At 36.1% G+C, this 25,649-nt stretch overlaps 1 protein-coding gene across 2 annotated transcripts in view; it reads right to left on the bottom strand.

The window, feature by feature from the left end:
- SLC39A12 (solute carrier family 39 member 12) overlaps positions 1-25,381 on the bottom strand; it is a 48,738-nt gene extending 23,357 nt beyond the window's left edge. Inside the window, exons 1-9 of one of the 2 annotated variants that reach the window (XM_021540982.3) lie at positions 25,241-25,381; positions 24,611-24,640; positions 23,785-24,085; positions 18,455-18,578; positions 8,651-8,723; positions 7,851-8,022; positions 6,404-6,756; positions 2,772-3,053; positions 116-323 (exon numbers count right to left, since the gene is read on the bottom strand). In XM_021540982.3, coding sequence (XP_021396657.2) covers positions 116-323; positions 2,772-3,053; positions 6,404-6,673 — 760 coding nt within the window. In that variant the 5' untranslated portion in view covers positions 6,674-6,756; positions 7,851-8,022; positions 8,651-8,723; ... (2 more) ...; positions 24,611-24,640; positions 25,241-25,381. Of the gene's footprint in view, positions 1-115; positions 324-2,771; positions 3,054-6,403; positions 6,757-7,850; positions 8,023-8,650; positions 8,724-18,454; positions 18,579-23,784; positions 24,086-24,610; positions 24,683-24,753; positions 24,994-25,240 lie in introns of those variants that run through there. The other variant, XM_077788350.1, reaches the window with a different exon arrangement.
- Between the last annotated feature and the right edge of the window lie 268 nt (positions 25,382-25,649).

Below are 25,649 nucleotides of genomic sequence, written 5' to 3'. Positions count from 1 at the left end.
TTGGACCACTTTGAGCTCTCCTTATACTTCTATTTATTTATGGTTAAGTAGCATTTCTGATAAGTCCAACAATAAATTTTATTGAATAAAATTAACTTTGCATACTCCAGCTTACCTGTCACTTGGAGCTCAGTGGTAGTATTTAGAGAACTGAAAATATATTTTATAAAGAATTCTGGGGAAGGTAAAGTTGCTTTCCCCATACAGACTCCTTGGAGAGCCAGAGTAAGGATTAAAGCAGCCAGGCGTGGAAGAGTGTTTTCATCAGCACCATCTCTGTCCATTATATCAGCATTTTTCTCCAGAGTGCTCACATCAACACACTGAAATCAGGAGAAAACAGCATGAAGACAGTCCTGCTCACCTTCATTTAAATAATCAAAGTGCCAGGAGGAGAAACTGGGGAGAACAATTTCACAGACAGCCAGAGTAGAAAAAATGCTAAGATGTAAGCTGTAATTGCCAGCAGGACAGCTAATCAAAGGACATTTTCAGGAGAACAGGCATTGAATTAAAAATCTTGAGCATTTACTCAGTGTCTAATGGGGAAAAAGTACAGTCCTTCATTCAGGTTATTTTTGCTTAGTGTTATTTTCCTGCTATTTCTATTGTTCCAAGTGTCCTTCTCAATTACATCTACATCTACTTCCAGAAAGTGGAAGAAAGGGGAGGAATTTTTATTAAGGCATGAGAAATTGGCTCAAATAATACAGACTACAACTCTTCACCTCAAACTTCAGACTCAATTCTTTAAATGTTTTTACATGTTCAATGGAATCAATAGCTTTTTATGGAGTACTTATCTGGGGACAATATGGAAAGATATTTTTTTTCTGATAAAGGGTGACTTTCCTGCTGGGTGACCAAATAAAAACAGCAGTCAGTGGTACACAGCCATGTATGTGGAGGTCTGCAAACTCACTCAGTTTCCTGGAAATTTATCCCCCTTTTCACAGTTTCTTCCCTTTTTCCATTTCTTATTTATTTTCACTGCAAATAGTTGGGTTTGAATGAAACAACAACAAGAAAGGTTAAAAATTACTTAATTTAATTTTTTTTTCTAACAAAATTAAAAGGTTGGCTAGATGAGGCATTACAGTAGTCATTTATTTAATACATACTCATCTCCCCTTATGTAGGCCATAAACACTTCAGAGAGGAGTCTGCCATTTCTTTTCCTGCACATTCACTATACATTAAAACTTTCACAACCCAAAACTTAATCTCTCATTTCAAACAAGGTATTAGGTGCTATGACTAAATAAGAGGATATTTTATGTGAAACCAAAAGACATAAGAACCAATAAAAATGCTTTCCTTCTATGACTACCGTGCACCATTGGCCCTTTTCCACAACTCAAGTGCTGTGATTCCAAGTATTATGCTATTATGTTTTGTGTATCTTTCATAAAAGAAACCTCTTTTCCCTCAAGTCAGTGAATGGTGAAGTCTCAGTTAGTAGACAGGCTTGACAACTGATTATACTGCCAACATAAACAAACAGAACCCTCAGTAAAGCATTTTATGGGTTGTTATTATATCTTGACATTCCAAAAACCTTCCAATGCCTCTTCACAGTTGCTCAGATACCATTGGAGTCCTTGGAAATCAGCACGTTCACCAAGACTCAGAACAAAAAGTACTGATCAATGAATAATTTATGGTGGGAAATGACCACACAAAGAAGACAGAGAGAGGAACTGGAAGCCCTCAACATTCTGGACACAGCCAGGTTTCTTACCCATCTTCTGTTTGTGCAGAAAACCCTACTACAGTATGTGTAAATTAAAATCTAATTAATTGAAAAGGACAAATTCAAGCTGTGTATGAACCGAATTTAACTCAATACATGGAACAGACCTAAGGAGCTACAAACAGAAGGTCAACCTGTACTTCAGGAGTTACCTAATCTGGCAAAAACCTGTTTTATTGCCCATTACAAGAAAGTTTTTCTTTTACTTTGAATTCCAGTATATTATTAGATCCTATTTGAAATAAAGAATTCTAAACAGCAGTGAGAAAACACACAGCATGTTTCCTAACTTAGAAATTATGATGTTAGCTGAAAATACTCAATAGCCTTTTTTTTTCAACTTTAAATTTAAGGTTATCTTTAACAATCTTCCTACAAGGCATATCCATGCTTGGTAGATAATTAGTCACAAATTTATGTGTTCCTACTGAAGGAGACCATCATATCTTTGGACAGATTCCTCATTCTATCCAGCTTTGGATAGACATGGAAGTGTAGATCCTGGTAAGGATTTCATCACAGCAAAATAATAGGAAAATTATTTATCCTATACCAGCCAGTAATGGATCTGTTCTGCTTTATACCATTAAAATACTTCAACTTTGAACTCTATAATATTATTCTATTATTTTATATATCCTATTTGAGATAAGGATCTCTAATAGATCCTTATAGATAGATCTATCTCAAATAGATCTCATAGATCACTGGTAGTGTATCTATGCTAGAGAGCCAAGTTCAAGACCTTGCATTAGCAGACCCTGTGGAAGTGGTACATGCCAGAAACAAAGAAAAGCATTAAACTCCAAGAAAAGCTTTAAACAGCACGTACAACACAATCTCGGTTTTCAACCTGTGCTCAGACACTTTCACCTACCAGTCTTCTGGAGGACTGTAGTACTAGCATAGTCTCTGTACTAGCATAAAGGCATTATACCTGTACTAAAGATGAAATGATTTTTTACACACACACACACACACACACACACACACACACACACACACAAGTTTTCGTTACCTGGTTTTCAGAAGTTTTAAAATGTTGCCTTACTGCAGCTAAAATATCTTCAGTTTCATTCCGTGAAAAATAGTAACAGTCTTCATCATGTCTTAAACTAAGCATACTTTGTAGGTAAAATTTATAATCCTTATCAATCAAGCTGAATTCTGAAGAACACATATCTTTGTGGTGAAGAATGTAGTAGAGGAGAATAAGAGAAATTCTCTCAAATACTTCTTCACTGAGATTGTCTTCTAAATCTCCTCCAGCTATCTGTAACAAAGCATCTGGTTCAAGGCACTGTGAAGAAATAAAAATAAATGGAAATTCAACTCAAGTAACACCCTGCCAGGCATTTGCAAATACAGATAGGAAGGACAATAGGAGAATACAAGTTCTTTATTTAAGGGATCCAACCCAAAACTACACAGATTCAGGCTGATGGAAAGGCAGGAGGAGGGTAAAGGTAATTCTTCAGGGTTCTATGGCTGCAAGATTACACCACAGGATTATTTCCAGAGCCCCTTTTATTTTTAAGGAAAGTTGAGTGTCCTAGAGATGGAACTTTTAGCAACCTGGATTATTGGGAGGTGCCCCTGCTCATGGTAGGAGAAATGGAACAACATGATTTTTAAGGCCCCTTTAAACTCAAACCATTCTATGATTCTGTTCCATAATTCTATGATTTAGTAGTTTGAGACTAGCAATTAGCAATAATTCTGATCAATCATTGTAGAGAGTGAAACCCTTCCACTGGCTTCAGCAGATTATATTTCTGGTTACAAATATATTAGACAAGGGCTAGGCCTATTCATATTTTCATCTGTGCATTCTATATATGTTTTCATTATAAGATACAAGCAGTTGCTGAACTGTAGTTAATTGAAGCTATGTAAACAGAAGTTATACCATATTCAATGCACTGCTGAGAGACATAATTGTGCCTGTAATCACACAGATATTTTTATGTTTTTCAATTAATTCTGTTGACTGCAACAATGAGATCCAGTGCGGAGAGCCAGCACAAGATCTCAACCCCATTTAGTCCTTCAAATACATTTCAAGAGGGACTGAAATGACATATTCACCTTGTGCAGGCTCCACATCTAAGCACAGATTTTTTAATATGTGTAAAACTGTAGATATAAATTGACAAATTAACTATTTATATACATAAATAAGCCAGATTACATATGATTCACTGTGTCCTGTCCTGCTTTCATTGCTTATCAAGGTCTTTAACTTTTCCTGATGCAGTCTCTGAGAATTATTCTTTTGACTAGGAGTCTATTCTCTCCTCTGTCCCAAAGACCTCAAGTCAGTCAACCAGCCTTTATGAACACTCAGTAGTAATACAATAAACATATGGCATGAAGTGGAAGATTTTTAAAGATTTCTGTAAGATTTTAAAATATACTGAAGATATATTGCAATCAGTGAGTCCATTGTTTGCTCTTGCAAGGAAGATGACTGAAAAGAAAATTGCTGACCAGAAGGAAGCAGATGAATTGTAAAAGATGCAATTATTCCCTAGTATATGGGTAGCCCATGGTGAGTGACCCTTGAAGAGATATTAAGAGAATATAAAGTGGTTTGTCATTAGGTTGGGGTTTTTTGTTTGGTTTCTTTTTGTTGTTTTGGTTTGGTTTGGTTTTTGCTGCTACTAATATTTTTACAGGAATAACCATCTGTCCTTGATTTAGAAATTCTAAACAAAAAAGAAGCCCAGAACTTTGGCTTGGAAGTCTAAGTTTCTTTTCTTTAAGTGACCAGAAGTTAAAAAAAAAAATAAAAAATCTTACCAATTCAAGAAATATATAGCTTCTGTTTGCTTAGGAGATTAAATGTGAGATGCCATTCAACAGCTGCCAGCTCCTGCCCAAAGAGTCTTTGGGCTACTATATAAAAACAAACCAGAGGAGGGTCTAAAGAAAGTGTTAAACTTCACTGCTTTTAAATGGCCATTAGAGATATCATAAAAACAAACAAACAAACAAACAAAAAAAAAGTCTGAAAACAAAATAATGTGGTATAAACAGAATCCTGGATTTAGAAGGCAAATTTAATCTGAAATCTATTACTGATTCCCAACAAGTATGAGGAAGAAAATGCCAATATAAGGTGGGGCATTCTGTTTCAAATTTTGATGTACTTGAAGGATAGTACTTCTTGCACAGTTTTTGCTATCTTGGTTTACCAAATCTGCAGCACAGTACCACGTGGGCTCCATGTGACTGAAAATGCCATGTCTCTCTCAAGGATTTCCTACAGAAAACCACAGGCCTGTGGTGCTGGCACAGAAACACTGGCAGTACAGGGTGTATGCAGTGTTTCGGACTCAGATCACACTGAGTACTGAAAATGGTGAAAGTCCTCAAAGTCATACTATAGAAAATTTCCAAGACACCTGAACAGAGTAGCAGTACTGACCAAAGTAAGTCCCAGCTGAGTTTCCCTTAGATTTTGTCCATCCAAGGACACCAGCAAGCTCTCCAGAAATACATCACAAATACAAGAAAAAAAACATGCCACTAGAGAATAAGTACAAAAAGGGCAAACAAAAACTTACTCCCCTGTTTTATGAAGTTTAGGAGGTCTATTTAGCCATGTTAAATATGTTGTTAATTTTCAATCTGGGCCTGTATCTGATGCAAATTCATTTCCCATGTGTGACTAACCTCCTTCATATAAAATTATCCAGTTAGGTAATGACAGGCACCTACAATATCTATGTATGAAATTTCTCGTTTGGGTTAGTATGAAAAATGGGAGCATTTTTAGAAAGGGTCAATAAAGTGAGCAGCTGTCTACTGCACAGAATAAAAAGATTCCCACTTCATTGGCTTAGCAGATTGCTGAAAACAGCACCTTGTAAAAACATTCACCTTTCAGACCATCTTTGTAAGTGTGGTATAAAGTGACACTGCTGTATGTAGGTCACTGAACAGTGCCAGAGCCAGAGTAATGAAAGCCAAGGCTGACCAAGCCCTTTGTCGTCCCTTTTAGCTAGGTTGCTCAGTAACACTGTCCCTGTCCTTTCTTTAATGAACCAGGACTGAGTTCTGAAAATATTCTCAAGTAGACAACCAATACCTCTGTGCAACTGTACCCTGGACTACTTCCAGTTTCAATTTGGATTTGGAGATTCATTGCTCTGCCTTTCATTTTCCTTGACCTGAACTGCTTACAAAACCCTCCCCTTAATCTTGAATATTTCAGTGAAGTGGCACATAAATCTGACACAATCCTGTCTGGGTTTTATTTTTATGAAGTAAAATTCAGAACAACAACAAAAAAAGTGGCAGAACTGATCCCCAGTGTTTACCTATGTCTTTCCACAGTGGAAATCCTGTGCCCCAAATTCAAGACTCATGCTTTTAATCTTAGACCAGGTTTTAGTAGAAAAATTTTTGCTGGAAAACAAACACTTGGGAACTTTAAAAGGAATGTCTGTCATGTTTGGAATATCTCTTCATGAGCTCAAATATAAATAATAATAATTTAAAATGAAACAAAGCAGGGACAGTTTTTTTTTCTACAACAAGTGTTTTACATGTTTAGGTGTCATATTCAGGACAGTATCACTCAAACAAATGTTAGAACTCACTGATGATCCTGTAAAGATATCCCTCATTAATTGAATCACTAACCAGATTACAATCCTCTTGCATGCCATAAATCCGCTGTGGGCACTCAGCTCTCTCCAGTAACATTTTGACCAGTTCTCGTGAGTGGTTCATGTGGAGCTCAGTGTTTTCAGCTGAGAGAATGCGTAAAACTTCCACCAGAGAGCCTCTGCTGGGAGGATTGCTGCCATCCTGCCCATGCTCTTCCCCAGGCTGTCCTTCAGCAATGAGCACGCTGAATATGAAAGCAGAACATACCACCCCAAGAGCTGGATGCTTGGTCAGAAAACACATCTCCTCTTCCTGCAGTGCGTGATCTGCACTGAATTTTGGATTGTTGTTTGTGCTGCACAGCTTAAACTGGAAACCTGAAGAATCTGAATGGTAAAGGGGAAAAAACCCAACCCTTTAATTAGTGCAAATGCAATATGTTAGAAAGGATTTATTAATTGGTCGGCTAAGCTGATTTGCAGTGACAAGCTGTTTTTGAACAACAGGGAGCCTGTAAGGGCTTTACAGCACAGAACAGCAGGAAACTAAGACAACTATGGCCTCAAAACTTCTCTAGAATTACCAATAAGAGGTTGTCTCAAAGTGCCCTTCCCTTTTCTTAAAAATAAAAGTCTATGGCTTTCATTTCAGTGTTAAGTTATTGCATTCACTACTAATTCTTTTCAGTAAGAATAGGAAAATACCATGGCTTTCACTTTCATTTCATCATGAAAACAGGTTTTTAGTAACAAAAATAGCTGTAAATAAATATTGCTAGTCTAATACCAATATGAATGTGCAGTAATTACATTACATAGCAATAATATAAAGCAGGTTATATTGTCAAAACACTGTACCAACATCACTAAACTCCAGCTATACTGCACAAAAAGAGAAGGAACAGGATGTACTTAAAAATTAGTGTTCACTACTCAGACAGAAGAATTACAAAGCTGAGGTTATAATTTCACTCAAATAACTCAGTGAATAAATGAGATAAACAAGCTTTACATGTTAACTCTAGGTGCAAAAGACATTTTGTACTATACATCTCTCTTATTCACAATCCTTCCTAGTAAACCACTCATTCTGCTTTAACAGTAATCTATTTCAATATCAAAGCATAAGAAAGATAAAATAGTTTCACTTCTTTTTTCCACAGAAATTTTGATTTTATTGATGGGCAGATGCTGGCAGTGACATACATATTCAGATAGTAAAACACGTTAAATGGCCATATATATGTTCATCTTCTTTGAACTGTAATATGATTGGTCCTATTTTAAGGGAAACTCTGCTAACAAAGTATTAAAATTGAAAAAGAACTGCTGAATTCAAATGGGCTTTTAGTCAGAAAAAAGTTAGTATGTTTTTAGATATTAGGAAATCTTTTGGTGTTTAGACATATTTTACTGTTAGGAATATGTATCACTGTTACGAGGATATTAAGAGCATTTATTTCTAAATGTTATTTTCTTACCTTCTGAAGGAAAAAAGAATGCTTGAGTATCTAGCTTTGTGGCCTTCTGAATCCTCAGAAGTATTTAGCTGCTGGAAGTCCAATGTTTTTAAAATTCCTTGATGGTGCTCTGGAAGCTGGAGAGGATTAGTTTATTGCTGCCTTGAAAAGTTTTCAGTTGCTATGGAGAGAGCTGCCCTTAAGGTGACAATGGAGGTGGATAGGAATTAGTACATGTTCTTCTTGTGCTTGCAAGTTCTAAGCATTACATTATTGAATTCATTTCACATTTTCTAGTAGTTATCTTTTTATGTAAACAGTCTATTTTAGAAATACAATATGTATAAAATCTACTCAAGAATGTATTTCATTATGATGGATAATATATGCAAGCACTCATAACTGTTCTCTGTGTTACTAAATAATTTGATCAATGCTAAAACAAACTTTAATTTAGTTTTTTTCATTAAAATATTACTACCTTTTGAAAATACGAGAACACAAGATAAATAGAAATCTTTGCAAGCACATCCATAGAAAAATGATACTTTTCCTTTGCAAAACACTGTCCATAGAAAACAGCCTCTTTCATCCCCACTATACTGTGTCACATTTGCTCTAACTGAAAAAGCTGGGATAGCTCTGCCTGTGGTGAAAAAAATTGTTGTGCACCCACTCAGATTTTCCAGAGGGACACTGCTACGAAGTAGGTATTTACATCACCACACTGTTACAATATTACTGCACTGGAAATTAGTGAAAACTATCACAACTGACAGATTTCTACAAAGACCAGCACACCGGTCATATCATTCTCCCACCTTCCAAACCTTCCGTGCTGCTATGGAGGACTATCATCTCAGCTGGCTCAACAAATCCTGTGAAGCAGTAAGCCTGTAGTAATATAAACATCATAATTCTCTTTAAAGCTAGATTAACAAAAATGTCTAAAATGTCTATAATGTCTCCTACAGGGTGGTAAGCTCAAAGGGAACAGCCTTGTTTTAGTAAGACTGAGAACTGACAACTGATGCTGACTATAAAAGAATTTAATTGACAACACCAGCTTGAGGGAAATGCAAAATGTAAACAAGTGTTCTCAAAAACACAAAATACAATTACATGTACAGATTCATGTGTGAGGAAGGCTGAGTATTTTAAAAATCAGTCCTACTTTTAAATATTCTTTCATTTTACTTCATAGATTATGAAAGATATTTATCAAACTAACATTTCTAAATATACCACTTTATAAAAACAAGAATTACAGAAATTTTTCATATAAATATTTTTATAATAACTGAAAAGCAGAAACACATGATAATATGCATTTCCTGTGGCTTTCATATAATTTGCTCTGTCAAACAAAGCTAACCATGTCCAGATTTGTTCCACTAATAAAAATAATTCCTCAGATAATGGGGGAATAGCTTCCAGCATTTAATTCTGGGGATTGCTTAATCTCCAAACAAACATAGAATAGGTTTATCTGTATATAATTTGATATTTTGTGTATAATTACAAGTTGAAACTAAGAATTCATTCCATCCAATTAAAGTGTACAAACAGAGGGTGAGTTGTTTCAGTTTACTGAGAAAAGCTAACATTTAAAAACACATTTGATGACTCATAACTATTGAGAGCTTCTGAGAGATTTGCATAATAATACTGTCTACAACTTACTTTAATATTTATATTACAGAGTGATGGTAAAAAAAAGAAAATATTCAGTACATTAAAAAACAACAGATCATAATTGGTACAGGCTACAATGGCTGATCTCAAATGGGAATTCACTTCCCTTTTTATGACTAAGTGTTGCAAACCTCTCCTGGTTTGGAAATTAACTTCACAAAATCACTGACAGTGACTCAAGGCTCACCCTCTGCTTTAACCCTTGACACTGTGTTTTCAGTCATGCCACTGCCCTTAAAGAACTACTGTGTCTACACAGCACTTGGATTACTTCTACTGAAGTAAGTGCTGGCATCAGTTGCTAAGTGTTTTGTTCAAACCTTTGTGCAGCAGCATTATTCCCCCACTACTCACTCATCCCAAAGCTGTGCCAACTGATCAAATGGGTCCATGACAATTACAGAGCTCTGTAGTTAGATGCCCATTAGAAATTTATTGATACAGAGAAAAAAAAATCTTTTATACAGTTTAATAGCTTAAAACCTCCCAAAGCACCTATCATGAATATTGTAACTCATGTGTTATGAGACGAACATTTTGACTCAGATTTTACTGCATGCCTTTTGGACAATTTAGATAAAATGGAAAAAAACTCCATGAAAAATACTCATAAGCCAGAGACTATCCATTTACCTTGATAAGAGCTAGAGAACTGGGGTAACTCAGAGTGAAGTACATTAACATTCTAACATAACAAGAGACATTTTAACATACTCTCTATAGCAAAACCAAAGGTAAGATGAAACTTCTGATTAAATAAACAATAAAAAAATATTATTCCATTTTACACTTACTTACATATTTTGGCATGCTAAAGCAAGGATCTAAGATCAAGAATTTTCAGGGAAAAAAACCCCACTATTTTTAAATTAGTTTGAACAATTACCATGCTGGGGTACTTGCAAGAAAGCAACTTATTGCTGACAGGCATAGGTGTGTTACCAGGAAAAAAAAATAAAAGAAATAAGATAAAAAGAAGAGTGATAAAAATGTGAACTTCTCAAAACTCTATTTCATTACCAGATTCATGATTCCAGACAACTGCATATAATTTTTTTTTTTCCACCCACAACCTTTTATGATTTAGAAAGCTCATACAGTAGCAACTTCTGCTCTCAGTGAAAAGGAATGAAGACAATTTGGAAATGGCATAATTAGACATAGAACATGGAGCAAGGCTTCTCTGGTCACAGGGGTTTATTTAGTTAGTTTCAAGTTTAAGAGAAACAGTAAGACTAACTGCAGCTTATCTGGTTTCTCCCACCTTCACACCTGCTGCGGGAACAAAAGCAAGTTGCCCATTCACAAATGCCATGGATAACTGCACTCTGCAATTTACTGGGTTTCAAATGATTGGTGAATAAATTGTGTAGGAATAGGAAAACTCTTTTAAGAACTCATTCTGAGATGACAAGGGCATTTTCAGCAGCCCTACTAACATTTTATTTTTACAGTAGAATGGTTGAAGATGTAGGCAGAATTTTAGCAAGACCCCTGCTGAACTTTACGTCATATTGGGTAATGCAGCTATATAAGTCTTATTCTTTCAATATTGTGTAACTTGTTTTGATGGACTAAGCAAATGCATTTTTTTCCTTTTTACTAATGGCAGCAATTATGGCAAATAGAAGAGAATCCTCTGGCACTCCATTTCCTCCATGTTATTAATGTGATGTGTGCACATTGTATAATTACAGCCATAGGCAGTATATTGACATATGAAAGAACTACATTTTGCATGTAATTTGTGTAGGATTTCAATACATAAAGTATCTTTGCCAATGTAATACCAGGGTGCTGTAATAAAAAATGTCAGTACTTTAAAATTACCAGTCAACTAAGCCTTTTTTGGCATCACATGCCAATCTTAGCAATATCATACACATTAAAGTTGCCAATGAATTGAAATAAATTAATATTACTGAAATTAACTGAGTTACATGTATAAGTATACATATATATATATATGCCTGGAACAAATCTTGTTTTAGTTCAGGATTACAAAATTCACTTGTTAGCAGAAAGTTTTCCAAGACAATCTGGAAATCTATTTACATTAAAGTTGAATAGCAAGAAAGAAGTTATAGATTACTATACACTCTAGGCCAGCAAATCCTCTTACATTTTAAGGAATATACCCCCAGAGGTGCCTTCTTAGATACTACAGTATTAAGGTGACATTTATTTTTCTAAAATATTGCTGTCATGAAAACTGTTTTGAAATTAAATGAAAATGTTCATTTATATGGAAAGTATGATCTAAAAATTAATTGCCTCCATCTGACTACAAACTTCTCCCTTATACAATCTCTCTATTGCTCTATCTAGTTGTGTTTAAAACAAAACAGAAAAAGAAAACCAAAATACATTTGGATGTAGGTATAACCATCAAGACTATTCAGTGATAGCAGTTATTATCAAGAACTTAGAACAAGAGATATTAGTATCTTGGGTATGGAAAAAAGGAGGTTTCATAAATATGGTTATAATGTTGCTCATTTTTTACTTAAAGAACACACAGGTAAAAAATGCACTTGTACTTATTGTTCTTAGGAACATTAGAAACCTAACTTTTATGAAGGTATCTAAACATTTATCTAAACCAATTCAGCTTCAGTTATCTCACTTCCTCTTACACTAAAGAGATGCAGAAATCAGTTTCTAAGTTTTTCAGTGCCTATTGTTTGGTTTTGTTTTACAGTATTATCAGACTGTTAATGTATATTGTTGGGGTTTTGTTGTTGTTGTTCATTTAGGTTTCCAAAGAAACTGGGCTCAAAAACTGAGTTGATCTTACTAAGAGTATTTTACCTGATCCAAAACACTTACAGCCCTGCCATATATGTTGAACTATTAATATCCCAAATGAAATATTGTGTAGTATTACAACATAGAACACTAATATTTCAATTTAAAAATAGAGTTCAAATTTGAACAACAACCTTTTGACTATTATACTGTTCATCTTGTACGAAACTGATGTATATTATATGTTGCATCATTTTAGCCATTGACTTCTGATCCCAGCAAAATTATTATTTCCGTTCCTGCTGATACTCATCAACTTATGCTTGAAAACAACTCCTATGTTCTTTATGAACTTGTGTATTTTTTCTTTACATAAATATTCATATAATATTTATAAACAATTTTTTTCTAATAGAGAAATCGAGATAACAAGTGATTTTTCACTTGTTTTTTAAACTACAACTCAATGTTCAACAGTCCTAAAGAAATTTTCACAATACAGAAGAGTAATTTCAGGCAAAAAAGACAACTGTTTCTCCAGGTCTTCTAGTCTACCCAAAAAATCCAAACAAGTTTGTTTCTTAGTCATGAATACAAGCCAGAATGACAGGAGATAGTTTCTCTCCATCTCTTTATCTTAAATTCAGGAAGTGTGTAAGTGGTACCAACAGTAAGAACAGCTTACAGGGTATTTAAGTGATTAGATGGGCTTCAAGTAACAGATGCTGAAGCAATAAAGGTGAAAAGGACAAAAAAAAAAAAAAAAAGGAAAATCCTATAATGGAAGGACAATGAAAGAACCAGTACTGATGAAAACAATTTAGCCAAATACAAATTTTACTGCATGACAGTGACCTTACTTCTACCCTTATTAAAACTACTGACAAACCACTATCTCTGCCCTATAACCTGGTATATTCATTATTCGAAGGCTTGATAACAAGAGTACTGAGAAGGGAGTTCATAATAAGAAATGTTTGTACTTTATGAAATAAACTTTTTCACTTTTAAAAATAATTCTTTCTCTCTATATAACCATACCAGCATATGAATACTAGTGTTCACAATAAATGCATATATGCATTGGATAAATCATTGGATTCTAAATTGAATGCTTGAGTTTTTTCTAGCCTATAAGAAACATACAGAAAATACAAAACTAACCATTATTTTAACTTTGCAAATACAGTTTGAGTTAAACATACCATATATCCTTGTAGTATTGTTCTATTTAGGAACAATTTTTTTTTTATCATACACTGATCATACACATCATCACATGAACACACTGTTCATTCTGCTCAGAGTTGGACATAGAATTCTTTGTATCATTAGCTCCTAGAAAATAATTGTTGTAGGCATCTGTAAGTATCAACTGTTAGTTCAGTGGCCAATCCATTTCCATTGGTTACTGTAGCCTTTAATTTGAATTAGGTTGTATATATTTTGGTGGGTTTATGGCAACAATTATTTTAGAAAATCATGAAAAGCTATCTTCAAAGAATCATGCTAAAGTCAGCTTAAAGCTAAAAAAAATATTAAAATGAAGTAAAAAGAGCAAGAGCTAGAAATTCATGCAAGTGTAAGTTACATCTTAAAAAGCAAAAGAGCAATCTGCAGCACAGTGACAATTTGGTACAAATAATCCCTCTGTAAAAATTTTTCAAGTCATTCCTTCTGTTGAACAAATTCTTCCAAAAGTACAGAAATTGAATTTCTCTTCTCCTTTGGTCCTCATGTCTCCTCTCTATAGATAAGGACAAGAAAAATCTGTTACCAAAAAAAAAAAAAAAACCAACAAAAAAAACCCCAAAAAAACCCAACAACAAACAAACAAAAAAAACCAAAACCAAAAACAACCCAACAAAAAAAACTCACACCACCCAAACAAAAAAAAAAACTAGGTAGCCTTGAACTGAAGTCCATTCTAATACTCTTCTAAGCAAGTGCTTGTACTCTGATTTAGCAGTGAGCAAGCTTTCATGTGTGTCACGGATTTATACTGAAGGGCTCAATGTGAGTAGCTTGTGAATACTTAAAGCAGAAACTTTCCTGGAGCTGAGGGTCAGCTACAAGCAATTTACCTGTTTAGTATGGCACTAACCAAGCCTCTGATTTTGCTGTGGTTCTTGTTCCCACACTATCTTACACACACTTGGAAATAGATTTTGAAATATGCAAGAATAAATTTATTCTAATCGCCCTTTGCCCACTCCTTTTCTTAAACATACACACCCCCCCTACCCCAGGAATTTGAAAAACCATAATTATAAGGTGTAATCTTAATTTTCACTTTTTTTTTAGATGAATTTAAAGTAAGTAATTATTAACAACTAGATATGCTTTCTTACATTTAACAATATACAATCTGCAACCCAGTGTGAGGTTCAAAGTAGCCAAGTAGAACAAGTCAATGGCTGGCACTCATAAGCTAGAAAAAGAAAGCCTAAGTGGATTAGTATGCAGAGCATTAGGGCATTGAAGTAATTTTCAAAATTAACTCCCTACAAGGAGAGTTGTTTTCTTTTTAACCAGAATTTTAGTTTTTAAAAAATGTATTTTTTTTTCTGCAGAAACCTTGAAAAGAACTAAAGAGGAAAGAGAGGCAATTTTTATTTAAGCAGAAGATAACTAAGTCTCTTCATAAATCAGTGACAAAGTGAAGAAAAAGGGTAGTGCGAGCCTGTATGCACTTTCAGATGGAGAATGGATAGATCCTGGTACTGGATTTCCTCCCCATCTTCTGAGTGATGACTCATTGCACTGTTTCTATGCCTGTTTTTGAGGGACATGGAAATCTTCTGCAAATAAATGTTGCCAGTTAAAGTCAATAAATGACACTTGTATATTGGCTAACTTCACACTATTCTGTGTATGTATTAACTTCAGTTTGCTCTCTCACTGCAGAAAGGAATCTGAAATACACCTGCCAAAGACTACCTTTACTGTCATTGAAAGAGGAAAATACATGCATGTCAGAGGGCAAAATATAGAAGCCATTTCCCTTTGGCACGCTCCTTTATGTTATCTCTTCTTTAACATATTGATAAAGCTGAACTCAATCTTTCAGAATACAAATTTCTAGCTTTTTGTCAATGAATCAATTCTTTAAAAATCTACAAACTTTAGAGTAAAGCTGACACCCTTAACCTGCCTGAAGCTCTTTGGTCTCTAATCTGAATATTTTCTGTAAAATCATAGTTCCAAAAAGCCTTTTAACATATGCATGCAAACCACTAATTGTCTTTTATGCATGTTTTTTTTTTTAAAGAAGACACTTTGCAACCTTTATTATTCATAATTGAGTATAGTCTTAATTATTTATATTTTCTCCTTTTATTTTCATTTCCCCCCCTCATTTAAAAAACGATGTGTTTTTTTTATTTTTTTAGTGTCATCTCCTGAATAAGTGAGGCTACAGCTCACAACATCTGTGTAGTTAAGATGGGTCTTATCTAAATTTGCTGTATATGGAAGTATCTGGACCAGTCATCCTAGCACCCCTGTACAGTTATTGAAGACTGACGCATTTTAGGAGGCAGTTTGTCAGGACTATTCCACACCAAAATTTTGGATGAGAGGAATTGCACTGTAGCCTCTGTAATTATAACATTCTTGACAGCTAAAAGAGCCTTGAGAGATTTTCTTTGCTGTAGACATCTGTACTATTAATTACATTTTGCCAGTTAAATCCCTCCCTGTCCCTGTACAAATTCCCTCACACCTTTCACCCCAGTAAGTTATTAACAATTTAACCACTTCTAAATATATCTGACATAAAAGCAATAATATCCAAGATTCCTGCAATTTTTATGCAAAACAAGGGCTAGAAAAAGCATTCTAATAGCTTCAGACATAGGACTCAGCTATAGACATGAAATAAACAAAAAGAAATGCTATGAAAACCATAAACCATGCTATTAAAATGAATCCAAAGAAAAGATTCAAAGCCATTGTACACAAACATCTTCATTGCATCTGATACTCATTTAATTTATAAAGGATTTCCAATATTTTTATATTCATGAAAAAGAATTCACTGATTGTCAGGCAGTGTAACAGGATGTTGACCACTAGAATGTAATGAAGCAATCCCTAATAAAATGCATCTGTAGAAGAAGCAATTTATGATCTCAGAAAAAAAAAAAATGTCCATTTGCTAGTTGAGAAGCAGATCTCATATGATTTTTTCAAAGAAAAATAAAAATTTTACACAGTAGAAGGTTCAGGGATCTTTTTGTGAAATGAAAACCAGAGTTATTCAAGCCCAGAATTTAGAAAGTATGTTTGAAAATAATTTTCTCTTATTAATGACAATAAATGTTGACATTAACATCATAAAGAAGACAGAAATAAAGGATTAACTTGGTTTTCTTTTAGTAGGTTTTTGTTTCTTTTTTTTTACTACTTGCACTACACTGTATTAAGGGTTACAAAAGCAGGCATGCTGCAACACCTCCTTGCTACACCATTTTACTACTGCTGCCCTCTGCTGCATGGAACAGTTTGCACGTGTTTTCATTTCATATTAAGCTGGTGAATGACTAGTTTTAGAGGTAGATGTTTAAGTGCATTTGCCAGATTGCTTTTGTTTATTTCTCTAACTTGCAATGAAATTGATTTGGCAGCAGAGGAATGTGAATTTTACAGTAGGACTCAAAATTGTCAAAGTAAATAAATGATTATCAAAGATGATATATGATACAATGAAGAAATGTATTCTCACTTTTGTTTTGCAAAGTAGATTGACTTACTTCAAGATATATTTTGACTCAATTAAACATGCTGCAATATCTGTGACATTAATGTTAATGTCTTTTTAAATGTCATCTCTCAATGAATGTTATAAATGAGGAGGCAGTAAGAAGATCCAACATGAACAGTCTATGAACGGTCTACAGTACAGTTTGTTCCAACATTTCTCTGTCTTACTCTTTTTTAAAAATTCATCCATCCATCTGTACCTTTCAGAAGAAAGTGCTATTCTTCCATACCATACTCCCAATAATAAACCTATTATCTACCAAGATGTAACTTGCACTGCAGGGTAGCCCAGTCATATTGTGACATAACATAGCTTTGAAAACATATTGTCAAATGGGTACACATCTAACTGCTCATGCATTTAGCTAATAAAATGCATAGACAATTACATGATGATTGCCACACATTCTTAACAATATCCTAAAAATGAAACATTTTTTATTTTTACAGCACAAACCTTAGCTTAGGTACATCAGTAATTTAGCCATATTCACAAATTATGAAGCATGTTTTTTTCTTCCTTTCCATTTTCTGAAACATCCATGGTTTTGCTGAAAACCCTGTAAAAATCCATGGCTTTTGTCCATTTTGTTCTGTTTAATAAGTATTAGCAGTATATTAAATTACTTTTTGACTGAAATCAGCAACAAGCTCCAAGGCATGGAAGAGAAGGATGGAAAGTGAAATTAAAGGAATAAGCCAGAGCAGGGCTAAGTAAAGCTCTACTGGCCTTAAGCATTGTTTTACCTTGCTCAGCATTATATCACAACAACAGAAAATGCTATTAGACAGTGCATGCAAATCCAACACTGTTTGGGGTCCAGTCCCCTCACACCCAGCACATGCAGTCATTAGAATGAGCTGTTAGAGAGCACACACATTATTTTTGCCTTTAATGAATGCTCATAAACATTTTCCACACATTTAGCTAATCCACCTTGGCACCACCTTCATAAGATCCTGTGCTAAAATATTTTTGAAATTCCCCACCTCGTGTGTAAAATAAGGTTTTCTTTAATTCCTTTAAAGTCAATTTCCTCTTAACTTTTCCTTACTAAATTTTTAGCATACTGTAAAGTTCAATCAATAACAGTTCTGTACCCATTTTATTCACAACCTTCCTGATTTTGTAATCATTACCAATATCTCTTACCAGCTTTTTCCAGTCCAGATTTAGGTATTTTCCTTCTAGTTTCTCTCTCATAAGAGAGCTGTTATACCACCAAATACTTTTGCTTTCCTTTATATCTATTCAAACCCCATGTCCTTCCCATTTCAAACAATATTCAAGATGTAAGTAGCTACGCTTGTCATAGCTGAAAATGAATGTACTTATGTTGGGCTTTTTAGCAGAACCCTTTTTTCCCCCTGCATTTCTAAGCAGGTACTAATAACAAGTATTTGATTTAGTTTATCACCTTAATAACAGCTCCTGGAATCATACTGTTTTGTAGGTCATCTTAACATTGGTATCAATGCACAAAGTCAGTAATCTGTAGTAGTTTTCACTGTTCTCCCACATGTTCTGCAAGGTGCCTGGCTCTAAAAATCAAAAGAAAAATTAGTGCACAGGTGGGGAGGAGAACAATAAGTCTAGCATGATGGCCACTAAAGTTTATGGCTAGTGAAGATGAGGGGAGGAAAACATCTACCTTTCTTTCCAAGAGTCCTGTCTCACAGCATATGCATTGCAATCAGAAGGAGCATTACAAGGTGATGCCTCTTGTTGCCGACATGGGAGTCAGCTCTATGGCTCACCTGGTGACTAGTTAAGCATTCTACAGGAATTTACTCAAACTGCAAATAAACCTTGCTTGGATTTACCGGATTTGCACATAAACTATGCATCCTGTATTCCACAAGAAATCTTGTTTCTGATTTTCTTTGTGTCTTGGGGCACATTCTCTGTGAGCCATTCCTGATGCTGTGCCTGATGCACCCCAGGACATGGTTGGCCCTCCTGGCTGCCAGAGCACTGCTGACTCATATTTAACTTGTCATTGTTAAATTGCAAGCTAAATGGAATCCTTGTTGCACTTAAGAAAATATCATGTCTGCATATTGAAACTATTAAGTTAAACTGCTTACTTTGAAGCTGTTTGCAAAGATAAAATTTTCCTTTTATGTTACAGTCTTTCAGATTTCAGCAAGTTCTGTATAAAGACAGATACAGTCTGCTGTTGTTTTCTTCTGGTTTTTTAGCAATACAGACCATTTTCAACAGACGAGTCAATTGAAAACACCATTAGTCTAAAATAAAAAGAAATCAAACAGTCTAAGTAGTGATTAATGTGAAACATTGTCTTCATTTTTGTAGTGGCTGCTTTCAGGTGCTCTTATGACACCAGTAGCATGCTATACTGGAATAATTTATTGAGAGTGTTTATTTGTAAGATAGTGACACAGCATGTCATGACAATAAAAGCTTGAGGAATGCTCTACAAATAAGGGAGTCACCACCTAAGGGAGTTTAGAGCTGTTACCCACCAAGCACCCTGAACTATTGCACCAAGCACCCAACAAAGCTTCTTTGATTAAGATTAGTCTAATACTCTCCAAGATCTCTAAGCCTGTACCTAAACAGAAACTGCTTAAACTAGGAAATGCCAGACATATGTACAGACATATCCTAACTTGTCAATCCGGGCTGATTCTGTTGTCTAGGGCTGCTAGGGGAAGACATCTACTACACTACTTCCACTAATCCCATAGCTCAGCAAAGAGTGGCTGAGGAGGGACCCAGAGTGAGGGAAGACTAGATACTTCCTTTGGAGACTTGGGTATTATTGTCTTATTTGTCAGCATGATTTCATGTGGTGTTTATGAGAGATGGGATAGTTGAACTGACACCTGTAGAAGCAGTGCTGCACAAGAGAGCAAATGTGCCTTGTCATGGGGATTTTCACAGGTGTGGCAGTACAACACAGTAGTAGAGTGGGCACGCTACCACTACAAGGTAACACTGCTTGAAGGTGGTAACCTTGAGTGTATAAACCAAGCCAGCCTTTGTTCTGTCAGTCTGCCTAAAACACAGTCCTGGCCTGTATAGGGCCATCAGCTGATAACTTCCTTTACAGTCCTGCTGCTCTCAATTATCTGTATGAGAAAATACTGTTAGTTTGGCTGTTGACTAAGAAAATACTTTTCTGTTTGGGATGCACTGGAGTCATCACTGATTAAATTTTTAAAGTTCCATTCACCAGGAAAATGGCTATTCGTGCTTTCAGATCTGTCTTCTTACAGTGCCTACAACATTGACTGCTCTGTAACAGCACACAGTTCCAGCAGCTTGAAGAGGAATCCGGCCTCATTCAACTGCAGGAAGCTGAACAGAAGACTTGTACACTTGGCCACATTCCATGATATTTTAGTTAATTATTCCTATCAAGTAAGAGTTTTTGAATTTCAATTTCTAGCCTTAGCTATAACTCAAATTAGGAACTCCTCCAGGATACTGCCCAAGGCTGAGAATCTTAAACTGATGTGTAAAAAACCTTGATAAGTGGTTAGTTTAATGAAGAATCCATTTAATTTGATAAGAATGGAGTTCTTAAATAGTGTATTGCGGAGGACCATACATGAAACATTAAGGATCACAATAGCATAATAAAAAATATTATCAATACAAAGAATTCATTAGTTTGACTACATATAATTGTTCAAATATGGAAGACAGCTGCAACACTATCACTAAAACCTACCAAGCTCTCATTCTTAATATGGTAATTGGGCTCATGAATATTCATGAGCTCCAACTCGTAGTGATTCCACAGATCATTTGTTAGCTATGTGATTTGCAACATTGCCATAAAAATCCAGACTAGTAGAAAACTAACAGACTGTGCAAATTTCCCTTCTTTCCAGATTGTCTCTTACACCCTATGCAGCAGTAAAGTACTATACTGAAGATCTTGCTCAGATTTTAATTCATGTCCTTTTGAACAGGGAAAGCAACAGACCACAAGAGAAGTTTATCCATTAGAACTCTATGCCATTTGTATACATACCTTTTTCCTTGATTCATCACAGTTTAGAGAACTGGATTTAAATTTTTTGCTTAAAAAGATTGCACTTTCAATTATCTATAACTTATCTACTACAAGCATAAACTAAAGATGAAACAGTAAAATTACTAAACATTCCAAGTAATGCACCTATAACTTTGCATAATGATTGTTTAATCATGGCAATAATTCTTGATTACTTTCTTAATAGTTGAATGTAAAGTGCTCAATTAATGTTTAATATAGGAAAAAAAGCCTTCTAATAAAAATTAAAATTTATAACTAGATAATAAGTGATTTCTACTGTATAATTCGAAAATATTTCTATACCCAGTAGTTATTAATTGGTGAAATAAGCCATCGTAGTTTGTTACCACAATCTTTAACAATGTTTGTTTTAATAATAAATTGTGGGATATGCACACAACATAAAATCACTGAAACCTTTGCTGAATTTATAAGACTGTAATGGATTTCCCTGACAAAATTTGCGTAAGTGCAATATATGCCATTCCAAAACCAATTTAAATACAGAAAATAACTCACTGGTTGGAACTGATATTTGCCATCAAAAATCCATCACAAAAGATGTATCAAATTCCCTTGAGATACTTTCTCAAGGAAAGAAAAATTACATCAGCTAGATGCTCACAAATTATTGGACTTGAATCCACCAATTCACCTCATCTATCATATTTCTGTAGGGCTCCAGTCCTGCTGCATTATGTGCAGCATAGAGCATTTTCCTAGAGTGAGCAAAGTCTACACAGGAGCACATATAAATACAGTTTGCATTAGGCATAATAAATCCAGCCTACATTTCACGCAGCAGTGAGTTTCAAAAAATTTCTCTGGCTTCATGAAAGCTGAAAAAAAAAAGTTTAATTTGTTGCAAACTGCAAATTTTTTATTTTAAACTGATTAAAAGTCAAGCCACCTTTTAATGAATATGAGTGCACACATCTCTAACAATTGATAGGATGGCTGAATAGATGGTGGTTGGAAGGTTGCTATCTTGAAAAGCATTATTAGTTGCCCTATCCTAGGCCTTTATAGGTTAAGCAAATGGCATTCCAAGCATCCCAAGATTTGAGGGACAAAGTGTTTCCAGCATGCTCCACAGATAAACACAGTGCTGGAAATTCATTACTTAGTCACAAAGCAAGATTAAAGGATATTTTTAATTTAAGTGAGAAGGAATTACAGGCCCATGAAGGAAATCTTGCAGGAAATAAGAGCATATTTCTAAAACAAAGCGGATGTTACAAGAACAAAGCAGGGAGACAGTTTAATGGGTTTCTGTTGTTGATGGTAGTGGAAACATATGTAGTCTCTGTGAAATAATCAAAATATATAGTAGAAAAATAGCTTGACATGAATTGACTCAGATCTAAGTCATGCACTCTGGTCTCTGATTAAAGAAGGCAATTATCATGCTGTTTTCTGACCTTGGAATCTATTACTCACTTGTGTTATATAAATATGTATTTGAATACAAGCAAGTTGGCATAGCCCTACATACTGGCTAAGCATTGGAATCAATAAAAAAGTATAAGTGGAATCACAGAACCATAGAACCGTTTGAGCTTGAAGGAACCTTAAAAATCATCTAGTTCTAACTGCCCCATTGTGAACAGTGAAACACTCAACACCTTCAGAATATCAAACATATGGATTTCTACTCATGTTCTGAATTCCCACTAAAGCACCAATATGGAAGTCTTCAAGATAGTCTCTTAGTAAACAGAGCTGGACAGAGCTGGAAATCATCCCAGATGAAGTACACAGGCTTTTAGTGTTATAGAAAGTGTCTTTTTGCTAGTCAGTAAAATCTATCTCCATGAATGATTCCATACAAATAAACAAGTTCATATTTTGGGCTTGTTTTCAAATGCTGGACAACCATTATATAAGTAAGCAAAGTAAGCATGGGACTTGAATGAGTATTTTCAGCCATAGAATACATTTGGCAATGTCATATGAAAACATAAATTTTCTTTTCCAAGACAAAATAAAACATTGCTATTACCTGTCAGAATTCCTGACAAAGGAAAGCTAGCTGAGTATTTTACACAGTAAAGAAACACTTTAAAGGAATTACCCCAGTGGATACATGTGAGAGAGAGAAATACATTTCATAGCTAATGTTGCTAATTTTAGCTGTTACTGAACTTGTAGTTTTGTTTGACTTTCATAGCATTAAATTTAGTTTCCATTTTATTATGTCATAGCTAGGCAGTGGAAAAATCTTCTGCAGGTATTCATACTCAAGCTCTAGTTTTGGTGACCACAAATACATGTGAGTCATCAGTAAAAACCATCATGACTTCTTTCTTCCAGGTGATTCAAGACACTTTGAATATGGTATCATCTATATTCTCCCCATTTATTGTATCCTTCTAGTAGAGTTGTTAGGCCTAATCTTCCAATCCAAACCCCATGTTTACTTTTCTATAAGTTATCATAGCTATCTCCTAATTATTTCCTTATTACTGTTTCTATCAGTCTACCTTACAGAAAATTAGATTAGCCACTTTAAAGAGCTTGTTTTAGAGACTGATGTAGTATTTGTGTTTTGCTATTCCTCTGGCATTGGTAATGTTTTCAATAAGAGATTATACAATAGAGCAAACAGCAATTTCTAGCTCTTTCAGAACAACTTTTAAAATTTATTTTCTTAACATATGTAAAATTTGAAGAGAATATAATTGATGTTAGTGACCTTCACCCAGCACAATACTTACAGAGCCTTGTGTTCTTAGGGTGGATAAGCCTTCTGTTGTGATCTTGTGCTACAAAAAGCAGAGATGGACATGCACATGTGCTGTCTACATGACTACCCACTCATACAATAAACATTGTGCAGATAACTGAATATGCTTGCTTCATTTGAAGTCTCTCAATCTGCTGTAGTCAATACCATCTTAGCGAACAGTTTAAAGAGGCAACAAAAACAGAAGTACTGTTTGCAATTACACTGATGCTGTCTGATGTGTCAAAACCATATTGCCTCTAAGTGCAACTCCATTTCACTTCCTCAGAAATCTGTAAAGAAATAAATGTACCTCATTAAAGTCTGAAAAAAACCCATAAAAACAACACAATGGACATTTACTGAAAGACAATAAATGCACATTTACAGAAAAACAAGTTATGCAGTCAGCAAAATATCTTCATCCTGACATTATGACAAAAATGTTGGAAATAAAAGTGACCATATTTATATCCCCAAGAGGGGCAAGTCTGGTGTGTAAACAAGTTTCTGAAATTGAGCCAGGAGAATTCCTGTCAGTTCTGTATCTCTAATGATAATAAGCTAATGTTCTTGGCATTTCTGCAGACTTTTCAATTTTAAGATTTAAAAGCAATTACCTGATCTTGATAATGCTTTTATGAGACAAACACACATTATCCCTTTATTAGCAAGGGAGATGGAGGCACACAGTTTTTCATTTGCCATGTAATGAGCTGCTAACCAGAACCACCAGTGAATCACTCACACATTCTCTCTCTCTGTTGCTAATATTGTATAACCTGACCCTAATGTCATGTGTGATGAAAAATGCCTACCTGAAACACTGCTGTGATGGTCCTACAACGCTAGAGAGAAGGCGGGGGAAAAAGGTAGAAACAAAAGAGAAACTGAAGAAAATTACCATTATTTTACTAGTTCGGCTTCAGGTCAAACAAAAGAAAAAAATTATACATACAACCTTAAGCTAGAAAAAGAGACAGTTTTAGCTGGAGAGAGAAGATCAGGTCATTATCTCATTCCTCAGCTAAAGAATTAATGATGGCTTTGAAGCTGTTCCCTCTCATGCCCAGGGCAGCCCATTCCCTTGGGCCCAGGCCGTGCCTCCCAGAGCCTCGGCGTCCTGCTGGGGCACATCCCGGACACCTCGAACTCGGGGCTCCGCGCCTGCCGAGCAAAACCTGTCCCCGCCGAGCCCCAGGGGCTGCCCCCGCCTCCGGGCAGCGGCTCCGCGCGGCCAGACCGCTGGGTGGCGCCATCGGCTGCCGCGGCCCCGGCCCCGGCCCCGGCCCCGGCCCCGGCCCCGGCCCCGGCCCCGGCCCCGGCCCCGGCCCCGGCCCCGGCCTTCCTCTGCCCTTCGCTACCCTGCCCTCCTCTACTATGCTCCCCCTTCTCTGCCCTGCTCTTCTCTACCCTCTCTTCCGCTCCTCTGCCCTGCGCTCCTGTACCTGCCTCACCGCCGTTCCCGGCTCCCCGGCCGGCTGCGAGCCCGGCGCAGCCCCTCTGGCTGCCGGCGCTGCCATGGGGGCGGCAGGGCAGGCTTTGCAGCGCGTGTGGGGCAGCGGGGCCGCTGCTGGCGGTGCGAGGGGCGGCCCTGCAGCCGGGCCGGGACGATGCCCGCGCCGGGGAAGGCTGCGGGACCTGGAGCCGGGGGCTCGGTGAAAGGGGCCGAAGAGGGCTCGGCGTCCCCTCGCTTTGGGGCGCCGTTCCTTTGTGCGTGGCTACCCGGCAGAGGGAGAGGATGGCCCCGCCACCGAGTCACCCCAGGCTGGGCTGGGAGAGAAATGACACGGTCCGGCCCCTGGCACCGCGTGGGGCTGTGAATATCTCCCAGCCTGGAGACTCCACAACCCGCAG

The sequence above is a fragment of the Lonchura striata genome, chromosome 1 (assembly GCF_046129695.1).
Source record: "Lonchura striata isolate bLonStr1 chromosome 1, bLonStr1.mat, whole genome shotgun sequence".
Classification (NCBI taxonomy): Eukaryota; Metazoa; Chordata; class Aves; order Passeriformes; family Estrildidae; genus Lonchura; species Lonchura striata.
Note: the sequence above shows the minus strand (reverse complement) of the source record. Positions and strands in the feature narration are given on the sequence as shown.